The sequence below is a fragment of the Corvus brachyrhynchos genome, unplaced genomic scaffold (genome assembly GCF_000691975.1).
Source record: "Corvus brachyrhynchos isolate BGI_N302 unplaced genomic scaffold, ASM69197v1 scaffold101, whole genome shotgun sequence".
In the NCBI taxonomy this organism is placed as follows: Eukaryota; Metazoa; Chordata; class Aves; order Passeriformes; family Corvidae; genus Corvus; species Corvus brachyrhynchos.
In genome coordinates, this window is record NW_008237239.1 from 13406767 (window position 1) to 13423603 (window position 16837).

At 40.5% G+C, this 16837-nt stretch overlaps 1 protein-coding gene across 3 annotated transcripts in view; it reads right to left on the minus strand.

The window, feature by feature from the left end:
• Positions 1-473: 473 nt before the first annotated feature.
• Positions 474-16837, minus strand: part of LPGAT1 (lysophosphatidylglycerol acyltransferase 1) — a 52594-nt gene continuing 36230 nt past the window's right edge. For 2 of the 3 annotated variants that reach the window (XM_017730012.1, XM_017730013.1), the window contains exons 5-6: positions 10203-10329; positions 474-2737 (exon numbers count right to left, since the gene is read on the minus strand). In XM_017730012.1, coding sequence (XP_017585501.1) covers positions 2329-2737; positions 10203-10329 — 536 coding nt within the window. In that variant the 3' untranslated portion in view covers positions 474-2328. Of the gene's footprint in view, positions 2738-10198; positions 10330-16837 lie in introns of those variants that run through there. The other variant, XM_017730014.1, reaches the window with a different exon arrangement.

The window sequence follows — 16837 nt, forward strand, 5'->3', positions numbered from 1 at the left end:
TGGCCCATTTGTTTTTCTGTACAACCACTGACCTCTGGTTTAAATACCTTTCCTTGTTCCCTGGTAGATACAGAGAGCTGGGTCTTCCCCCCGCTCCCAAGCCATCTTTGACCCTTCCCTTTCCCAGCTGAGACAAGCCAAGTACTTTTAGTTGACCTTCACAGAAATGACTCTACCTTCCCCTTAATCTCAGCTCCCGTTACCTTTCCCTCATCCCAGTTGAATTTGTGTTTCTCGACATGGATGATGGACCTGTACACTGGATTTCCAGATGAGGTTTCAGACCTGCTACAACAAAGTGTTTCCATAGCACTGGGGATGCCATTCCTTACTTTTTTCATCAACTCACACTACTTGGCTTCTGAGCACAGGGAATGAGGAGCATAATGACTTCAGGATGCAATCACTCATTTCCAAGTGCTCCTAGATTATGGTTGGGTTTTCTTCCTTAATTAGTTCCTGAGTGTTTTTGTCCTGTTAAATGTAATCTCATGTGTGTTACTGTGGGCTTCAAGGTCATCCTGCTGAAGAGTTCAGGGAAATCAAGAACAAATTTTTCACTAGCTGCCTAAACAGGAGTCTGTTACCTACAGCTATTAACTCGAAATGGTTTTAATTTTAGAAATGGAAAGTGTAAAATGCACCTGTAAAAAATTATGGGATAATTTCATGTGAAATTTTAGGCATACTTTTTTTGGTTTGATTTCCAGAGGTCTATTATTACAGGTTTTCCCCAGGTGATTTAAGTTCTTAATGCTTAAGAATATAGCAAAATTGAGAAAGGTGCTTTAGGCTTTGTTTCCTTCTCTTCCCAAATAAAAATATGCCAAGAGAATGTATCCTTACCAACTATACTGTCAATGCAAACTTTTGAAGTTTCATGGAGCATTAAATGTCACTCCAGCTTTATGAAGTAAGCTTTATTAAGAGAAGTTCCTCGGCAGTGTGAATTGTAAAATAATATAATGATGATAATGATAACAATAATAAGGATTAATAATAACAATTGAAACAGCTCTAAGTCTTAAAACCACACCCACTTGTGACCATGTACCAGGTCAGTACAAAGCTGGCTCTTCAGCAGCCTCAGGGATTCCCCTCACATTCAACCTCAGCACCTTTCCAAGGGGTTTCCAAAAACTGTAGCAGCACTTTTTCAGTAGGCCAACTAAAGCAATGCCAGCAAGTTCTCAAAAAAGTATAAATGGCAGTAACTTTGAATTATGCTAATTTATGCCTAATAAGGCCCTATGTCACAGCATTTACATTTAAAACATGTCTTTATTAATTCATACTGATTGCACTGGCAAATTAATACCGATTACCCTATTTTGGAAGTGCATTTTAATGAATAAATCTGATTATATTAATTATACTCTCAGAAATTCTGGACTAGTTAGATTTTCTGGGTATGTCTTATTTCAATAGCATAAAATAATGTCACAAACCCAAGACTTCTTTACAATCTATTTGCTACACTTGTATTTTTAAAGATATTCACAAAGTCATTTGTCTAATAAAGTGCAACATATGCATTTGGATGTGATTTATATAGCAGGGTGTGACTTTGCCATCAATGATGGCTGAGTAACAGCAGTATTTCATAAAACAAAATACAACTCTGAGTTGTTAAAGAATTCTATTAATCTCTTTAAGCACTTGGATTGATAAATTAAGCACTCAAAACTAAATTAAAGCAGCCTTTGTAATAAATCATCTCACAAAAGAGGCATCTTTAACACAGTCACCCAGGAATACTAAACTCAGCTGATTTGAGACACCGAACACTCTCCCCATCAACAACTGTGATTTGCTAATGAAGAGAATATTTTTCTTTAGAGACAAGTTATATTACTTCATCTGGAGTTTTCCTACTCAGTCTACGTTTTATAAACTTCCTTGACTCTATATCAAAATAAACCCCAAATTTTTCCTCTCTGGACTTTTGTTTTTCTGCATTATTATGATGCATTCCTGTATTTTGTACGCTGAACACGCATTTCCAAATCCCATTCCCCACTCTCCCTCCCACTGAAGGGCAAGTGACATACTTCAGTATCAACTGATGGAGTAAAGAGCCCTGAGCAAACCCCTCTACAGTATTTTAAATCACATGTGTGCCAGTATCCCTTCAGTGATGTTACTGATGCCCCAAGTTTATTCCAATTCCTCTGCTCCATTAGCATGGGAAGTGTATGATGACAGGAGTGATCCTGGCAGCAAGGAGGCCAGCACTGACAGCACAGATCACAGCTCCAAAGACTGTATGCCATGTAATTCTCACAGATCCTTCCAATCATCCTTCCAACCATGGATCTTTGCACATTGCTAAATTATCCCACTCCATGAAATGCCACCTTTCACAGCTAAACTGTGTGTTACTGTTTGACAGCTTCCAAACACTACCCTAATTCTGACGTTGCCTAGGTAACTTACCTTTCCTAGATAATAATCATACTTTTTTGGCACGTAAGAAGCAGTAATAATAATAATAATAATCATAACAATAATAATACTTGTATCTCCTGTATGCCTGTGAAGAATGCTTACAACATCCTTAAACCATTCTGAGATCCTTGTAAGAGAAGTCATTAGCAAAGCCCAGTTCTCTTTGCTGGGTATCATCCTACCTGTTTCATAGAAATGTGTCAGGAGGTCCTCCTTTTCAATGAATCGTTGATACAGCCAGTTTGTAAGAGCTTCAGGCTCTGCAGGTACATCTTTCACTGGAAAAATCCTATCAAAGAAACAAACACAAATTAAACCTAGCAAATGTATTCTGCATGTGGAGAACAAAACTCTTCTTCTGCCCCAGCCCACCACAAAACACAGAGAACAGAACTTTTGTGTAAATCTAACTGCATGATTTGCACTCTCTCCAACTCAGAGATCACAGAGGCATTAAAGATACAGAAGTGGAAAACTCCAGGTTCCCATCCAGAAGCACACAGAAGACACCAGCATCAGTCTCCATCAAATGCTGTACTACAGCTTTTGATAAAAGCTACTAAGTTGCTGGGTTTTTTTTAATAGAATGCCCCCACACTATATTACTACCCCCCCAAAAAATACAAACCAAGGAGGAAGGAAAGAAATAAAAAAATAAGAAAGTTCATCCACAGCTTTGAAGAAACAATTCAGCAGGCAGAAGCCACATAATGACATCACTAAGCACCAAGAGCTCTCCCACATCCCAGAAAACAAGCTCTCTGTGCTTTTCAAAGGATGCTGGCAGCTTTCTCTGAAATTTCCAAGGCAGGTTTTACACTGAAAACTGACCCTGTAGTCAGATATTGCTGCTCTGTCTTAAAAACACCCATGGAAGAATTGCCAGTGCTTTGGTACTTCGACACTGAATATTAGGTCTGCTTAGAAAAACATAACGAGGGCAGTATTCACTGTGGTACACACAGCCCAAAACCCTCAAATAACCCACCATACCTCACTGGGTTTTTTTTCAAAGTAGAACTTCCAGTCTTACAGTAGCTGTGAAACCTCCTCAGCAGACCCTCAGTGTCTTTTGATGTATACAAGAACTTAAATATCCACTGTGTTGTACTGGGAGGCCAATGCAGAAGAGGTTTGTTTATCAGGCTAACCTGAAAAATTCCCACTCTGAAATGCAAGGCCTTTACTGTAGGTTTCTGTTTCCAAGTGAGCTCCCACTTAGCCTCTCATCTACATCATGCTTCTATTTTCATTAGTGGATTTTCATTTCATTTTCAATAGTCTTAATTGATAATACTGCAAGAAATTGGAAGCAACACCACAATCACCTGGGCAGCCTCTGGACAGATATGGGAATGTCAGAATAAGAAAATAAGGCACTTCTGAAGAATGCTTTTGTTGCTGTTACAGTTTTCAAAATCTCTGCCTCCTTTGTTGCCAAGTCATTTGTCCTTCTTCCTTTCAGTTTGATGCACGGAAAAATAAGCTGTAAGTGGGGGAGTCAAAGAGCAAAGTATTGCTCTAAGGAGTGAATTACAAATCACAGTGCTTTGGCATACAGAGACAACCTCAAAATAAGGAGATGAGCAACTTTATTTACAAACTATGGTATCAACATGAACTCAGCTATCTCTGCAGCCCTTGAAGTAATTCTACCTACGTCTTCCTCACACTGGAGTTCTCTATGCTCCAGTAAAGCCAGTCTTGGTAACCAGAAATTAGCAGCTGTTATCTCAGATAAAGCAGCTGGAAGAAGAGTCTTTGGCCAAAGACAAATGTTATGAAATGGTGCTTCAGTAAGCTGCTCAAGTTTTCAGTCTGCATATTAAGAACAAAGACAAACAATAAAAAACTATTTTATCTTGAAGCCCAGATGCTGTACAGCAGGTTAAAATTAAACCACGTAGCAGCAAGTAAAAAACACACCCACAGAGGAAGGACCATTTTGTTGAGGGTAGAACACTAAGAAAGACTTACTCTGTGTCCCCAAACACAACCAAGATGCCAAACACTATTTTTACTCTCTTCTGCCTATCTGCTGTGAAGAGATAAAAGGCTCAGCAACTGAATATTGTGTTTCACAGAGTATTTTTGAAGGACAGATGCTTGCTTACGCAGGTTTTAAGAGGTTTCAGAACTACGAGAATGTGTGTTGCCTCAGGACAGAAGTGTAGGGTTACCCGGCTTCACATGCAGCCTCCATTGTAAAGTCTAAGATACTCTTCACCTCTGCCTTCACCTGTCCCTGACCTAATGGGTAACAACTTTGTTTTGCCAAGAAACAAAAAGTCTGAAAACATCACAGGATCTTGCAAGATACCTGTTAGGAACAATTTTTGAGCTGTGCTTTAATGGAGCAGCAAAGTGGCACAGGTGATACCAGCACTCTGAGAGACTAATGGAATGCTGCACACCACTTCCCTGCTTGAACCCATCCAGCTCTTGTGTGAATCAATAACACTGCCAGAATGCTTCAATCTCTGGATATAAACTGCTGCTTAGAAGTCTGGGAAGCAATCACTGCTACACCCAGTTTGAATGAATACAAACAGAATGAAAAACAACTGGTTTTCCAATAATGCTGCACTGGCAGCCCCAACTTAGCAATGATAAGTGCTAGTGTATTTGGAAGCATTTTCAAATGAATTTTTAGATTATCCTGAGTTATTTTTACCAGCAGAACATTCTTACTAATGACTGATCTAAATTAGAGATTAAGTATTTTTTAAAAAAATCCTCAAACTCTGGAAAGAAGCCCTTTCTGTACTCGATAAGGCAAAGCTAACCCCCCCCTATATTTAAACTAAACATACTGATAATGCCACGGTTCTCTGCCCATCAGATGGCTCAGCTGGCATCTGTGTTTTACAAGAACACTCTCTTGAAGGAGACTGGGTTCAGGAAGGTAATTGATCAAGTCTACTGTTACAAAACTCCCCACACAGGAGATCCAAAACAATGGCAGAGAGTCACTGCCCCAATGGGAGCAGGGTCATCCCCAGCCACTGGACGCTGACAACTGCCAGGTCCAGTGTTAAAAGATGCAGGAAACAGCTCCTTATTTCAATGAGATATGTAAACAGGTGTCCATGTGGTCAGGGCACGAGCATCACCTTGGCTCTACCTCACCTTTGGGTCTGCAGCATGAGGAATACCATTAGAAGCAAACAGTTTGCTGATCTCCTCAGGAAAATAAAATATCATCAAACAGAACTGCCAAGGCAAAGAATAAGGTCAACACGTAACATCTGAAGCTCCTGGAGTTTCTTGGGCACTTGCATCTTTCTAGCTTTTGGGCAAAACTAACCTAACACTGCATTAAAAATAAGAGCATCTTTGTTCCTGGTGTGGCAAACAAGGAATTTAATAGGACTGGATAAGAACTTGACCAGAAAATTCAAGGAGAATGGAAATACCTTTTTTTTGCTTCTCATCATGGGAACAGCTGCTCTTCTGTCACTGGGGAAAGTGGGAAAGGGGTAAAAGTAGTCACAGCACAGGCTGCACCCTGGGAAGTTAGAAGTGGTGGTGGAAATAAAGACACATTCCAGAGGGAATCTGTGAAAGAATCTTTTTTCAGTAATGAAGTATTATCCTCCAGCTGGAGGCACCTACTGGCAGCTGCAAGGTGACAACACCTGCGGGACACTCCAGGTACCTGACTGGGGGACAGCAACTTCTTAAACCACTGCACAGATTTGTGTCCATTGTCCATGTCCCAAACCAGAATATATTAGAATAAATGACAGTCCAGGAAAGAAGAAAGGATTGTTAAAAACAGGAGATGTAACTGCCAAAGACATGTTGGCATATGTGAGAAATTGTGGGGAATTAGGTACTGATAGGCCGTTTCTCAGAAGACACCAAAGAATTTTCAGAAATAAGGCATATTTAGAAACATTTCATTTCTTTTAACTGGTCCTTATTGGAGAAACCACCTCTGATTCTGTATTTAAATTCTGAAGTTCACAGCTACCAGTTTAAGTACTAATTGCCTTTTATCACCTGTCCTACCCTGAACTGAAGTTCTGTATTACTCGCTACTCCATATAAGTCATGATATTATTTGCTGCTTCAATGGCTCTAAATAAATCCAGGACAGTGGAGGCTGTTGGTAGATGTCAGGCATGACCAAAAATAAGTTACTTGCGTAAAAAAGTGCATTAAAATACACTGCCAAATGGGATGCCCTTCTGCAACACTCATCCAGCAACCACAATGCATTTCATCTTATTTATAGCTCGGAGCCTGGCTTATTTCAATAAATCTGTATCAATGCAGACACAAAAATAGAACTTCCTCAGCAGCTGAAGGCTTGTTTCAGCAGCAGCAGCAGCACAGCACAAAAGCTGGCACGGAGAAGAAAGGTGACAGAGCTGGGAACAGCCCGTGTGGCACTTCACGCACAGCCACCCCTGCGTCAGAGCTGACTCGGGCTGGCTCTGACGTCAGGGCTGCTGCACCACAGCCACCGTCACACAGCCCCAGCGTGGGATGTGGGCATTCAAGGCCATCACCCCGTGGAAAACCAGGGCAAAAAACCCAGCCCTACACCATTCCTGACTGAAGGGATGCTAAGCACCGAGTCAGCTTCATACCCAGGGTGTTTTCAATTTGTAAGTCTCGGGTTTTGCACACAGGACTGCAGCACTTGAGAAATTACTGCTGGACAAACTTGACTGGCTGAGAAACACCAAGCCAATCACACTAATGAAGTGCCTGGTGCAAGAGGAAAAGAAATAAACTGCAGACCTGACTCCTGGCACAGAAATGGTGGGAGCTGAGAACTGCAGCCAGTCCGTGGCCTCACTGGACACCAAACACGGACACCAAACAACTCAGCTTATTTCTGCTGAGTGGAAGTGCAGTGAGGCTGCATTTCTGGTCAGCACACACCACGCAATGACCCAAGCATAAAGCTAAGCCATTTGAGAAGAGCAAACAAACCTTTCCAACAGACTCATTACAAGGCAGATCCCATAGTGATGGCCTCTAGTTTGACAAGCCTTGCACGAGATGGACTGAAATCTCCCACTAAAATCCCAGTGCCATTTGACCTGGAGCAAGTTCATTAGGTATTTTCCTTGAGTGTTTTGTTTCAGAGAGCAAACCCAGTATTGCAGCACTTTCCAGTAAGTTCTGAGACAAGTCAGTCAGGGTCAAAAAGTTATTCAATAGATGGGTGAAGCTCTCACACCTTGTGTTTTTAGATTCAAACTTGGTAATTGTTCATTTTAAGTTTCTTTTGACATCCAGAGGAAAACCAGGCCACAGCTTAGCCTAATTATGAACTTCTGAGAAATGTGTCATTGGGACTGAAATCGAGGCTTGAAAAGCAAGGTTCAACTCATTATCAAAATTGAGCTTTCAAAAAAAAAGATTACTGGATTAAACCAAGCCTTCTCTGCCATTTCCATCAGCTAGAAAACCACCTAAAAATGGTAACATAAGGCTCCTTGCTGTGCTCTCTACACTTTTCTGTTGCTCCCTGAGTAGAATGAAAAAGAAATAATCCTGCAGCAAAGGCCCAGGCTATGAGAAAAGGAATCACTAGATTAGAAAGTCTGTAAGGCAAAAAGAGACAGGTGGTGATCAAAGGGCACAGCAGAAGGGACTGAGTGAGCCACCACAACAAAAGCAGCTCTGCAGTCTCTTCTGCTCCAGTTTGAGTGGCACAGAAAATGTTCCTTTCTTCCCCACTGCTGTCATACATCAGTACCTTGCTGTGGACTACTCTAAAAGGGAATAAGCATGTTTAAATCCTGATTCTTCTTTCATATAGCAGAGATGGCATCTGGACAAAACTATTCTTTGCTTTTTCCAAAGGGTGCTGCTTTTTCCCCCGTTAACTCAGTTAAAAGAAATTACATGAGAAGCTATTGTGCTCTCTTTCCAGTTATTCAAAAATTACCCTTAAAATTTATTTCAAATGTAATCTCCCAAGACATTCCAAATTACAAAAAAAAGAGCAAAATTTTATTGCAATAAATGCAGGAAAAGTGGAGTATAATACCTATGCAGACAGACTTGATGTACATTTAAAGAAAATTTCAGAGGATATCCATGTCAAATGCAGGAAAATAGAAACACACCTCTGACAATTTCCGTATTTTAAAGACAAAGTTCATTTTATCTTGGGTTTTCCTTTGCTAACTGAGCTTGTTTCAAAGAACTTCTTTACCTCTTTAACAACTTTAGCACAACCTTTACAAGGGACATCTCAGGCCTCAACACCACACAGGCCTTTTCAAACCTCAGTCACTGATTTAACCCCTGCCTACACTGTTAAGGGCAAGGAGTAGTCAATACCCAATTGTTATCAAAATTAAGAACTACTGAGGAACAGCTGGGGGCAGCTAAGGCAGGATATGAGCAAACTCTGTAAAATCATAGAGCATCACTGGGGGACCACTCATCCACTCCTGGCAGGACAGGGGAAATGGGGTGCTCCCGCTGAAGGCATCAAGTGGAGAACTTAGCAGGATCAAACAGAAACGCTCCTGGCCACCACCCTCCCGAGCAGCTACACATTGTGCCATGGGAAATTGTAGCAGTCTAAGCAGGTTAAAGTGGTTCAGTGCAAGAAAGGTTACATCATATTTAAGCTTGTGCTCAAAAATAAGTGTGAATATACATTCAGAAGCAGGAAATGAATTCAAGTTAATTTGCTGTTGTTTTTAAAGAAAGTATTTTTGGAAATACTCTTTAGTAGAATTCTAAATACATTCAACTTGCAATTAAGCCAGAGATCTGAGAGAGTACTAAGGTGACCTGAATAAAGCACAACAGATACAATGCTATCTTATATAAATTAGGGTGTAAGTATGTTCACCTTCAGGGAAACTTGGAAGGTAGCTTTCTATAAAAAGTAAGGACAGATTTAAACATGGCTGTGGAAAGGAGCTCCAGCGAGCAGCCTGTATTCTGCACCACATAACACTGACACAGCAGTGATGCTGGAGAAGGTCATTCCCACTTAAACTGCCACCCAGGGGATCCACAGGGATACTTGAAAGCTTTCTGTAAAAGTCTAAAAACTCTCCAAATCATCAGAAGGGAGTAAGACAAAATAATGTGATTCTGGGATAAAATGCAACAACTTATTTGGTTTAGGAAAAGTGTTACAATACTCCTGGAGATTTCAGACTTGCATTAACTGTAATCTAAAAGCAAAATGCAACTTCCCTCTCCACCAGTTTAGGTCTCGAGTCAAATAACTGCTGAGGAGAAAAGTTTTAATGGTCTCCCATCCTAGCTGTCAATGAGAGTTGTAACACTTTCCAGCTGCTTTTTCCAGTTGCTTTCCTCAACTACTTAAAGTATTCTTTGAGTGAAAAAGCTTTTCTTTGTCAGAAAGTTAGATATAATAATCTATTAGGAAATCTGTTTATTTAACAACAGTGATTTTTAATTTGTTGTCATTACTAAAAAACAAAATTAAAAAAATTCAAGTTGGGTTTACCAACACCTTAACATTAAGGTGGAAAAGATGACCTAGCTAGCCTTCAAAAATATTCCTCACAACTCTATTCAACCACAAGACATTAATCCAAAACTTAACTGTCTGTCCTAAGATAAGGAATAGTCACTGAACTTTTTTAAAAAAAAAAAAAGATCGTGTTTAAATGAGTTGCCCACCTTTGTGAGACACAAAAATCCCACTCCCACTGCTACTGATTTCCCATATCCTGAACTGATACAACTGATTTGTGAATATTTAAGTTCAGTGTAGGAGGAGCAGGTTTATTTCCTACCTGTAATGTACATGTGTCACTGTTGGTTGTCGGTAGCCAAGAATCCAAGTTTGGATGTCTATAGGTTCAGCTTTGGGATATGCAATGGTTGTATCTATCACCCACTGGAGGCCTTTGGATTTGCTCTCTAGGAATAAAAAGCAAATTGCATGTCACTTATTTGAGAGTTATTCAATTTTTATATTACTTCATGAAGTATGAGGCACGAGACCATCAAAAATCAAATCCAGATTTCATTACAGAGCACAGAAATACTCTTACAAACTTCAGCTAGACCTAGATTTTATTTTCGTGGTTATTTCTGTTGCTCTTACATACTGTGGTACGCAGAACAGAACAAGTTCACTCACCAGGTATGAGTACAGTCACACAACATCTTGGCCCCAAAGTCAGATGCTTCCCCCCATTCACTAGAAGGAAAAATCCCAACATAAACATCCAAGCTCCCTGGTCTGCGCTTCAAGCACATTTACACCTGGTCCTTTCTAAAAGATCATTGATGGAGCAGCAGCCATGCAGACCCCTCAAAGGTTCTTAAAAATGTGAGGTGCAGGAAATACAGAGGAAATACACCACTTTCAGGGTGTATTCAGGGTAAGAAGGCAAGGAACAGAAGATGGTCAGTTTTCACAGTGGGGAGGATACTGCACCCACGAGGTTCCAGGAAAGGCTGACACCAGTCCATGTTCATATGCCACTCAGCTTACTTAGAAACTGAAAAAAGGATCAAAGGAGGTGAAAATATTTGCTACTAAGATTATTGAAGAGAATCAAATCTGTCGGTCCCTTCCAACTCAGAATATTCTGTGACTCTGTATAAAATCTGAATATAGGTTACTACCAGCAACAGTCCAGGTCATAAATCAACCTAGCCATGACCCCTCTCTGGCACATCTTCAATTCACAGGTTTGCTAAGAGGGAGAGCAGCAGATCTGTAGAGCAAACCAAGAAGGAAGGCCACACTGCCAAGATGGCACTTTGAGTTTAGCTTGTCAATTTTCTCTCTGTTCTAGAGCTGTCTTGTGTTTGAGCTCATGTTATGCCCAGGCCAGCAGAGTAATGCTCACCTACTGCTTGAGACACCAGTACAGCAATATGCTCACACCACACCAGGCAGTATTTTTGAGGATTTAAAAAACTGACTATCAGAAACAGCCACCCATGGGCAAGAGCATGTAAGAAGTGTTAGCTTTTAGTACAAAGCACAATACTCTTCAAGCCTGCAGCGGAGAAAGCTACAAAAGGAATGTAATAGAGGTTGACAAGAACACTGTCAGCACCAAGAACATGTATGGGGATTGACTGTTCACCATCCTTCTCAATACAAGACCAGACACTCAAAATTCAGCCAAGAGGAAAAGTTTTCAAAGCAAACAGAAAAATTATTCTGTGGGGAATTCCTTGCTAAAGGACATCAAGGATGCCAAGAGTCGGGTTCAAGAGGAAATTGAGTAAGTACATGGAGGGTTAACTGACCAGGCAGAAACCCCCACCTTGGGGAAACCCACCACACAGGAAACTGTCAGAAGCTTGGAAAATATGTGGGAGAAGTATGATGCAAGTGTGCTGTGTTCACACTCTTCCTCTGGAATCCACCTGGAGTCATGGACAAGATGTTGGGCTAGACAGATGTGTGGCCTCGCCCAGAGTCGCCGCTCTAATTTTACAGCAGCCCTACCACACACCTGAAGAGATGTGCAGCACTCAGTCTGAGCAGCACCCTGAAAGCCTCAGTTACTGACTCCAGCTAGAATGTACATGCAAGCACTGGCTTGCCAGTTTCTACCTGCATTTAATTTCATTTAATTTGCATTTGATTTAATTTAATTAAGTGTGAAAAGAAAATTACAGCAATGCCATCACATGTATCTATCAATTATTTTAACAAGCAGCCAGTGTTTTCTTGGTGTCTGCTCATCAGTGGAGTTGTAGTGCTTCGTTACAAATGCACTACTCCAACAGGGCTAGACAGCATCTCCTAAAATTTAGGTTATGAGTTCTTAGTAGCATGCAACATGCTAGTCTAAAATTTGACCCAGGGCAAGCTGCTCAGGTCAAGCTGAAACATTCAGTGTTACATTCTGGAAATACAGTATTTTAAACCCCTGACAGACATGTGAAATGAGAAGTGGAGGCTGCAGGCTTGCCAGCATCATGACAGAGTGCTTGTCGAACCTCTCTTAAGAAAAGCACTAACTACAGAGTGCTCCATTTTAAAAGTAGCAATGATTCAGAGAAGAGCCAATATGAAATTAATATTAAATCAACAGAACTATTAATTTAGAAATAGATTTTGAAACAAAGTCATTCAAGTTATTATTTTCCCAGATGTAAAGCAAGAATGGATAAAGACAAGCAAATTGCCTAAGTGAGTAAGCAAAAAAGATCATTAATTGCAATTAAAAAGTGCCAGATGAATATGGGCACATTTTCTTATTATTTACAGTAAAGCGTTTCAAAATAATTTATTCAATATTTAGCTGTATTTAAAGCTGTTCTTTCAGTGGATAATGGTTTGCACTTCATTAAGGGAAGACTCCTGCAGTTCTCTGCTGTGCTGATTTCCTACCTTCTGCTTTTGTGGAGGAGAGCTGCTACTGCACTCGATTCCTGAATCCAGCTCCAAACTCACCTCCAACCCTTTTCAGGGCAGGGTGGGGGGAAAAAATTCTGACAGCCCACCAGAAATCCCAGGCCAGAAAAAAAAATTGTGACAGTAACATCAGCCTCTATAGACCTTCTTTTAGAGCAAGCAGGTGTTAGTGCAGCTACCTCCACGTGCTCTCAAATCACAGTATTTGTGCATGCTCTGGTTTAAAATAAGCTTTATATAATCATCCAAGATATCAGACTGCCAAAAAAATATAAGTCACCAAGGATTTAAGAAAATTAATTTTAAAATACATCTTGCTATCTTTTGGGGGGGGTTATACTGTGTTGCAACCTGCTCATGAGCAAATTTATTTTAAAGCCAGGGAGCTCTGACAGATCCTGAAACTGGAAAAGAATATGACAACTGCACAAAACACAGAGGAGTGGTACCTAAATATCTCCAAGGATGCTGCTTTCAGCTTTAAGCAGACCTTTGACAAAGGATAAACCCTATTATTTTTTAAATAGAGCACATAAACAGGAGCTCAAAACAAAGATTGCTGCATTAGTTATAACGTGGTGTGAATCTCAGGTCTGGCATTTGTAGCTGAAAATCAGGGAGCTCCCTGTATCTGTGCTCAAGAACTCCCTCTCACACAGCTTGGCTTGGCCAACTCGGCTGCATGGTTCTGACAGCCAAACTCTTCCAACTTTCTACCTATCATTAAAAGACACTCTTCTCCTTCATTTCTAGTACTTGCTGAAAGACTGAGCAGCCTGACTGTCAGAGACCTCAGCAGAAGCAGCTGCTGCAGAGGCCGTACTTAGGCTGATCTTTCCAAGCACAGGTTTTTTTTCTGCCGTGTCAGTCTGCTTGCCACTTTCAGCACAGGTGGAAGATTTTGATTTCTCCAACTGCTTCAAAATGTTAACAGTCTGATTCTTCTTAAATAGCACATAAACATTCTGTGCACCTGCCCTACACAACAGCACCCAAATCACACAGCAGTGATGTACCTCAGTGTGAATGGTACATTCTTGCCTTATGAGTGCTGAGACAAAACTGAACAATCACATGGAGCAGCAGCTTCCTGGCCTACACAAAAAAGATCAAAAATAAAATTTAAACAGCTTCCTAACTTGCTTGTTGTTTGGGGGTTTGGGGTTTTTTTTCCAAATCATCAGCAGAGGCAAATCTTCACAACTATTTTCTTCACTGTGGATTCAGTGATATTCAGTTGCTCCATCTTCACTTAAGAAGCAACTTACCATCAGTGTCTTCAAGACACTTCATGATCTGTCATCCTCCAAAGTCCCCTCACAGCAGATACTTGACTGTCTACAATCACGAATTTATCTGGGTTCAGAGCTTCTCTTTGTTCCCCCTCTTTGTCCTCCCTGGGGTTGCTACTTCCTAGGGTCAACTGATGCTAAAACACCAGATTAGACGATGTGCAGAGCCCCTCAAACCCACCAGCAGACTGTCAGTGCTTGCCACTGAGGAACAGAACAAGTCATAGACAGATTTCAGTGGGAAACCTCGCCTTCAGCCAAGCTCTGGATGGTGTCACCCTGCCAGACTGGATCCAGAGTGGGAAAGAATGCACCAACCAGGTGTGCACCTGAGGCCTGCAGCTTGCACTTGAAAAAGAAAATATTTGCCAGCATTCACCAGAATTCAGGTGTGGTTTCCTGAGCACTCAGAATGCAGCCAAAAGAGGCCGGTGGCTCTCCATGCATAGCAATCCGTTCTCGTAATGTGTCCCTTGTTCTCTGCTTGTCCTTGTGTGATCAACTGGATCACTAACCTCAGAATTAACTTTTTTTTCTCCAAAGATTAACTTTCAGACTGAGCATCTCACTAATCATTCCAAAATCCTGACATAACAGACCACCTGGAACAAAACAAGAAGCCCTTTTTCCAGGGGGAAATAAAAACAACCATCAAAAGCTTTTTCACATGTTATTCAAGTCACATTCCTCATGTAACAGCAAATCAGAAAGTTTGATTTTTAAAAAAATCGATTATGAAGTTCAATGTACAGCCTTGCAGAAGTGAAAATTTAATTTCTCTGAGAAACAGCATCAGAATTGAATGTACTCTGCTGCATTTGGGAACAGCAAGGTAAGATTTCAGTATGACTCCAACAAAGCTCATAGCAACAGCTTATCAGACAACAAACTGCTGCATGGTAAAATAAAACAGAATTTAAAAAAACAGACTAGAGCAAGTGTGATCAAAAATACGCTCTGGAATGTGCACCTTTGAAGAACAATAGCTCCAAACTCCTTTGAATTGCCAGTTTTGGGCATTTAGAACATTTTGATAGTTCTAAAACTCACAAAATCAATTCTTATCAACTGAAAAAACACTGTATTTGCAACCATGTCAAAGACTAAGTGTTGTGCTAAAAAAAATTCAAAAAACCAAACCAGTAAAATACCCCTGCAAACACACACCTGGGTCACTACAGGGTTAGGGTGATGAAGTATTTTTATGCTGCCCGTATTTCTATCCTGCATTAAAATCTTCTTCTGGAATGCAGGTGCTGGCAGCAGTGCTGGCCCATCTGTCCCATCTGGAGGCTTTCATCAGACACCAGAAGTACCTTAAACTCTCTTTTCAGGGACAGACACCACTTAGCTACACTCTCTGCACTGTTTACCTTCAACAGTGGTCATGCTATCAAATGACTGTACTACCTTTCCTATGGTTTTCCATCCTTCTATTTATTTAGGAATAAAATTACATTATTTTGTTAAATTAAACTAGAGTTTCAAAAGGCAGCAGAAGCAACAAGCATTTTAGTAACTTAATTTAGTGTTTACCAGCAATAAGTTAAAATTCACTCTGATGAAAGCTGGTACTTAGGATTTTAAATATGAAAGAAAACTGTTAAGAGGAGAAAATTAAGACAATAGAGGCTGCTTGTCCTGGAAAAGCCACTGATAAAGAACTGAGCAGTTTAAGTACAAGTATTATCAAACAGTATTAATTGTCCAGCTCAGGAACACTTGTTCTTCCTGTCACTTTACAGAGGAGAAATCAGCTACTAAACTGTGGGCAGTTCATTACTAGTATAAAAATAAATTGCAAAGGGGATTGGATATAAAGAATACCAGTATCATAATTAAGACTAATGAATCTTTGGGGAGGTTACCTTTCTCAACATAAATGCACCTCTACCACAGGGATGCCATAAATCAAATCAGAGACCTTATAGCAGGACAGATGATGTAGCACTGAGCTACAATTAGCCCAATTCTTGAACTACAACTCAAAGGCCACAGCTTCAGTGACATGTGACATACAAAAGCCAGCTGGGCTGAGGAGCTGGGGCGTGACATGATCAAACAATTGTATCTGACTCGGTTTGTGTCAAACTGTGATAACAGTATTTTAAGGATGAACCATCTTTTATTATAGTAGCTTTTGTCATCTTTTCTTCTTTCACCCAGTTTTACGCATCACTCCAGCTGAAAAAGTAGAATGGTATCAAATTTATAATAGCATAAAAGCTACAAGGATCATTTAAAATGAATTAAGCACTAATAAAATGAGAGCAGTCAAGAACAGAACTGTGTATCATGACTCAACATAACATAGCTACCCAGGAAACTCAACAGGAGGGGACATAATTTTTGATGAGGAGAACTCAATCTACAAACCAATTTAATGAGAATCAGGTGGGAGAGGAAGGTGATTTCCCATGAGTACCAGTAAAGCTTGGTGGAAACAAAAAGACAGGGAGAATAATAAATAATGGAGTAGAAAGCTTATTATAGTAAGCGGAATAATTTGGCAACCCAGGACTCCAGGAACATTGTTACAACAGTATAGAGAGCACAAGAAGTACTGCAGATGAAAAATGTGTCCAGCAAACCATGAAGTTCAGAAGTGCGATGCTTCTGATAAAGAAGCCACTTCCCAAGCAAAGGAGTAAAATTATAATGTACAAAAGGTTTATAGGCAGTCTCCATGCAAGTCCCTGGCAAAACCTTTACTGTGGGCACTACACCTGGCTCTAGCACCCACATCTCA